The sequence below is a fragment of the Gobio gobio genome (genome assembly GCF_949357685.1).
Source record: "Gobio gobio genome assembly, chromosome: 24".
Classification (NCBI taxonomy): Eukaryota; Metazoa; Chordata; class Actinopteri; order Cypriniformes; family Gobionidae; genus Gobio; species Gobio gobio.
This window is the reverse complement of record NC_137120.1, coordinates 23,635,297-23,641,589: the sequence shown is the minus strand read 5'-3', so window position 1 is coordinate 23,641,589 and position 6,293 is coordinate 23,635,297. Positions and strand designations below refer to the sequence as shown.

At 37.2% G+C, this 6,293-nt stretch overlaps 1 protein-coding gene across 1 annotated transcript; it reads right to left on the bottom strand.

Annotated features, from left to right (window-relative positions):
* Positions 1 to 2,201: 2,201 nt before the first annotated feature.
* Positions 2,202 to 5,136, bottom strand: LOC307121021 (uncharacterized protein). Its single transcript, XM_079808398.1, has 5 exons — positions 5,056 to 5,136; positions 4,596 to 4,919; positions 4,346 to 4,468; positions 4,128 to 4,261; positions 2,202 to 3,915 (listed from the first exon to the last, which is right to left on the bottom strand). Exons 1-5 carry the CDS (start codon positions 5,099 to 5,101, stop codon positions 3,808 to 3,810), a joined length of 735 nt encoding a protein of 244 aa, XP_079664524.1. The 5' UTR covers positions 5,102 to 5,136; the 3' UTR covers positions 2,202 to 3,807.
* Between the last annotated feature and the right edge of the window lie 1,157 nt (positions 5,137 to 6,293).

Genomic DNA, 6,293 nt, shown 5'->3' with positions numbered 1-6,293 from the left:
TGCAGCCGAAAACCACATCTGATTGGTCGATGTGAATTTCTCACGCGCTGCCGCTTGCTTGTGTATTCTGTGCTTGAGAGAAAGTGCAGACAACGCTGAAATCGGCTCATAAACGCTCACCGAAAAGAGCAAGTAGCTAGAGCTAGTAAAAAGAAAGTAAACAACAACAGATTAGACGACGAAACCCCGTCAGAATTAGATTCAAAAAGTTATAGATGGACCAATAGCTACTACAAACAGGGACAGCTCGTCTGCAGTTTTTGTGACTGGTGTTTGTTAAGGTAGTTCTCTTAAGGTAGTTCTCTAATAGCTATTGAATAATTTATTCATTTATCAATTTCCACGTGTTTTAAATATTATACACTACTGATATTAATTAACTGAATATATATTTTGTTTGTAGGTTTTATAGAAATGTATGCAGTTACACAGTATAAAACTTTAAAGGCCGTTTTCTCAAAATGAGTTTTTCCCTCACACTCAGAGTCAGAAATATACACTTCAGTAGTAACGTTACCTACAAGCACCAACTTTTGCAGTCTTATACTGAACTATATTCTGAAGGCTTTTACAGAGGGATTTGTTGATATATCATTCTTATCCTGAGTTATAGGTCCTTTAACTCCAAAAAACATGGCAAAAATTGATTTTTTTAAGGCTATTGTCAGTATTCTCTAATTTACTAAAGCACAAAATAAGATATCCAGAATCCCCTCTGTAAAAGCTCTCTCATCTAACATGTCAACAAATAGAACCAAGAATGTTAAACATGGTCCTTTCCAATTTCCAGATTTTGTTTTTGGAAAAGTATGCAAATGAGCGTATATTTAAGTGTATATAAGGCCTCATTTGCATATTAAAACATTAATTTACACACAACTTGTAATACATTTTTTTCTTATGTTTATGCCAGTAATAAACTGGAGAAGTTTCACAGTGATATCTTGTAATTTAAAAAAAATCCCTATTCACCTGTAGTGTCTCGCCTTAATTAACAAAACGGCAGAAAAGAGACAAGCACTGATACTAAAGCGTATTCTGAAAGCTCGTAAAGCTAGATTTAAAATAAGAACGAATGTTATTATCAGCTATTAGGGACATTGACGGTGCGATTGCTGAGACATTGCGCGCCATCGGACAGAAAGAGCGAGACTGATATTTACTGAACGCAGAACGAACCTCGCAAAAGACTTTTAAAAATGCTGGTTGAAATAAAATGCTGTGTGAACTCAACCAATCAGCATGTTCAGCGCCCAAGTCCCACCCCCGAAAGTTCCTGAATGTGAGCAGGGACTTTCGGAGGGGGAAATATTTACCCGGAACTTCATTTAGACCCTGGTTCCTGCGGTCGAAACACACCCACCCCAAAGTTCCTAGTTCCTGGGGAAAGTTCCTGTGGTGGAAACACGGCTCATGTGGAACATTTTTCAAGACCTTCTCTAAACACCTTATTATCTCAAACCAAAGTCCCTTCCAGTATTAGGGTAAACTCCTTTATAGAGGCCTTTGCCACAGGTAAGCAAGCTGTGAAAACAGTTAATTGTTTCAAGGTTGTAAGTGAACAAGACTTTCAGCTGAAACATCTGTGATTCAACTGCTTCCCCTGATATGAACTGAATAAACAGGACGTTTGTTCAGAATGCAGACCTTTTTTGAATGGGAATATAAGATTTTTATGGTAGGCCTACTTTCAAGTTGCTTTAAAATCACATTCATATTAATCTTCTTGGGTTTTTTTAAAATGCGATTTTGACACTGTCCCAGTTTGCCAATAGCGTATTGTTAAACTGTGACAGGGTATTACTGGCAAACTGGGACAGCCATTCAAGTCATTCTATTTGGGGAATTGAGTTCTCTTTGTTCCTCATAGATTTAGTTAGCTAGCTAGATATTTCAACAAAAAAATACTTTTGCTTATATTGAGCTTGCTTGCAATGAAAAAAAGAAAGATGGAGGGTACAAGCTCAGATGGGCGGGACATTTGCAATATTTGCAAAGCCAGATATGGTGATGAAAATGATCCCAAAAGACAGAGGATTGGATCATGTGCATTGTTTACGAGGACATGAGACGTGTGGCAAGGAGAATGGCCTCATTGAAGACAGGGAAGCATTCACTTGCATAGCTGTATTGACACTATTGATTAAGCAAGAGTCATCCATCCTGTGTTTAATGTTTCTTTATTTTTTTATTTTTTTATTCTGTATAGTATAGTAGAGCTCTTAAGTTATTAAGAATAGCATCATATGAGGGTCTAAGCCTAAGAAGACATTTTGATCATAAAAAAAAAAATATGCAGAATGTAAATTATCAGAAAGTGTCCCACTTTACCAGTATTCACCATAAACTATATCACCATTCTACCTAACATCTAATTTTGTAACAGCTTTAATTAAACACAAATTCTGACCAATGCCCTTCAAGATAACTAACAGGTTATTTGAAATAAACATATATAGATAGTCTAGTTTTGGACTTCTGTTGGCTTCTTTGAGTTCTCATCCAGCTAAACATATGTTTAAAAACCCAACATTTTTAATCAAACAGAAATCAAATCTATAGAGGGTATGCACGTGACGTCACCGTCGGCCGGAGTGACTGTGGTTACGCCCACTGAGTGGCAAAAACTCTGAGAAACAGCATTGGTTTTCAGTGTGAATTTGTGACAAACACACAAAACCAGTCCCGGCACCAAGGGTGGGGGGTTCGGTGGAGGCTTGGCCATGGACCCCATGGACATCCCTGTGTCCCCCTCCGGACCGAGGGAGACGGACTGGATAATAGTGTGTAATAGCACTCAAACAACTGCCGCCTGCTGCTTCTGCCACTGATTGCTTTTAGAGGGAAAAGCTGCCCATAACTGCTGATCTAGGATCTGTTTTCTTCGTAATAATTATTATTGTAGCATATTAGTGAAAAAGAGTTGGCAAAAGATCCAGTGTGTATCAGTATTTGCGCTCGTCAAATGATTCAATTTTTGCTTTGCTGAGTAATGTGGCCAATCACAGACATGTTTGTAATGTGACCTATAATATTTAACATTTGAATTAGAGGTCGACTGATTTATCGATATTTGTCATTTTTTATATATATCTGCATCGGTCGATATCCATGTTTAGTAGCGCCAATTTAAAGTCAGGCACGTCAGTGGGCAGCCCCATGTTATTGGTGCGGTGTAACCGTCGGGAACTGGCTTAATGCTACAGCTGGTTGAAGGTTTTCTTACTTGCAACTTTAAGGACTGTAGTCGAAAACTTTCAGCAGCTTGCTTGCTAACATATTAGCCCCAATGTTATACGTTCTGTTTTATTTTTCCTGTATCGGAGTCAGAGAATTTCACTCTGTGTGTGGGATGGAGAAGGCGGCAGCTCTCACAAATACTGCATTGTGATTGAGGGCTGCGTTATTGTGATGACTGAGTCTGACAGTGATAAATATTTATGTATCGAAATCAGGCTCATATAAATGTCAGGAAACAAAATTCCTGTTTGCATGTCAATATCCATAGATCACTGGATCTTTGGTAAGTTGTAAGGAACACAATATCGAGTCCAACCTTTAGTTTAAACTGATAACCGTTTGTTTTAATCGCGTTTCCCCCTATTAACTCCAGTCACGCAGCAGCTCTTCTGCCACTCAGCCCTGGCTAAGGGGACGTGTTCTGGCGGGAAAGTGACGTTGATGCATACCTTCTATATTAAAGGAACAACAATAGCAGCAGTCATTTCTCCAAGCTCAAAATATATAAAAAATACTCCATAGTTATACATTATAATTACATTATAATAAGTACAATGAGAAATGGGGTCAATGGTTAAGTGTTCCTGGTTTCGGCAGCTCTAGAAGTGCATAGGTGCTGTTGACTTGCCTGGCCTGAAACCGTTGACATGGTGTGGAAAAGTCTACCGCAGTGAACTGAAAAAGCAACAGGAAACCAATTGCATGTAAACAGAATGTATTGCTGTAGTCTTTAAATAGACAGATATATGATTCAAACAATTCTACACTCTCAGATTGTCTGTAGAACACAAACACAAACATCTTCTTTTGTGTTCTGCTGAAGAAATATATAAATACGAGTTTAAAATGTCATATTGTTATATTAATGATGGTTTCACTTGATTTACCTGCACTTGGCTTGGGTCTTGTGGTTGTTCATAACTTGTGGTAAGATTCATAACTTGAGGCTGTTGTAGGTTTGTATTTTGAAAATGTTTATCTCTGGTTCTTCTCCTTCCAAGAACAAACACCTTTAATAGTCCTTTAAAATGACAGTGAATTCAGATTTAAGTCTTCCCATTTTTTAAAGAAGGAGCAACAGATGTAATTCTATCAAAGAGCTTACCTATGATCGCAATGATCAGAACAATAATCAGCAGAAGACATATGATGATAATAATCTGTATCCAATTCTGCTCACTGCACTCCACCATCGTATTATTCTTGATCTGGATCTCTGCAGTTGGTTCTGTGATATATAATATATTCAGCACTGTGCAGCCATTAAAGAGGTTTAACATTTTATGTTTTTTGTTTGTTTGTTTTTAAGTGTCTAAAAAGGAATGTTTTAATATGATCGCCGAATGGTCACTTACCAATGATGTGCAGTCTGGTGCCGTCGCTGTATTTTGGAGGTGCATCTGTGGTCACACAGTAATAAAGTCCTAAGTCATCAGTAGTGACATTATTTATGAACAGGCGATGTTGACTTTGCTCTGAATATTTGTGTCTAAATGTATTATTGTAGTAATGAGGACCTGCAGATAAGAAAGTGTGTAATATCAAAACTGGAGGATCTGGTAGTTTCAGGAATAACCAGTTAACCTCCTTTACATAATCACAGTTTATGGTCACATTTTGACCCAAATCTGTTAGTTGATTTGTTAAAGTCCCTGCAGCTTCACACCATATGAGCAGATCTGTGAAATAAACACCACACACACACAGAGAGAGAGAGAGAGAGAGAGAGAGAGATTTAATGTGATTGTATAAAATGTCAGTCAATTTATTATTTTGCAAAGTACATTAAATATTTATAAAGTACAATAAACTCACAGAGGTGAAGCTGCACGATCTTCATGATGTTTAAAGACTTCAGCATGATGCAGTCTTGGTTCTTTCACACGCTGAAGCATTACCCCAAAACTTTCAAGAGGGGAATTTCACCCACATGAAGAGGAAGTTGAAGTCAGCACTGACCACATCGTAATCTTGTCTGTTTGTGCATTTCTTTAAACTGACAAAGCATATTAATACTAAACTCTAAAAAGGTTCTATATGCCACCAAAAATGGGTCTTGGCTCGTAATCATAGGGGAACCTTTTTAAGTGCTATAGCACCAATTTTGGTGCGTCAGTGGTTCTTCAGCAGTTCTTCAGAGGTTCTTCATCGGTTCTTTGACTAAGGCGCTATATAGCACAGCTAACTAAGGTGCTATAGAGCACCGCTACCATATACAGAACATGTTAAGATCAAAAGTGGTTCCTCTATGATTACGACGAAGAACCATTTTTGGTGCCATATAGAACCTTTTTTTTTTTAGAGTGTACATTAAGGTTTGATTTGTTAACATTACTTGGCATTAGTTGTTATCATGAAATAACCTTTACATAATTATAAATAAGCATCCACACCAATGCATGATATTGTTCTGTTTATTCTAGTGTTCTAAGTGTTCTAAGCATTATTATTGGCTGTTAATGTTTTTATTGATTTTACCGTTCTCCAGCTGCATGGGAAAAAGTTGAAAGAGTTTTGAAAGTGATTGCAAAGATATCGTTCCTTTGTGTAGTTATCGTTATAGTTGTGGTGTGGACTTGGCTATTTTAAATTTAAAAAGATTTTTAGAACAATATCTTTAACATGATAGTTATAATCCTTGGTGTGACCAGCGCTTAATGCATTACCTAAAGTTAACCATTTTAAGCTTATAGTAAAGTGTTAGCATTTAATGCAAGTTTGCAAGTTGACGCCTTTCTAGTGTTAGAGAGAAAAATGTGACTTTATAGTTATAGATTTGCTTCATTGTGTTTGAAACGTCTTTAATTTCTAAACGTCTTTTGTATGTCTGTGGTGCACTCTGTGCTTTCTGCAGCCGATACACCACTAGCTCATTGTGGTCAGCGCAAACCACGTTTGACCTAATTTCTTGTCAGTGTTGTCAGAATTGTTTTTCCTTTTAACTTGCTTAGTTTTATTTAGATTTTCAAGTATGAGGTCATATCACACAACTTGTCCATGTTAACATTTGTCTAATTTGGCAAGTGACGTGGAATTGCACCGAAATAGTTTCA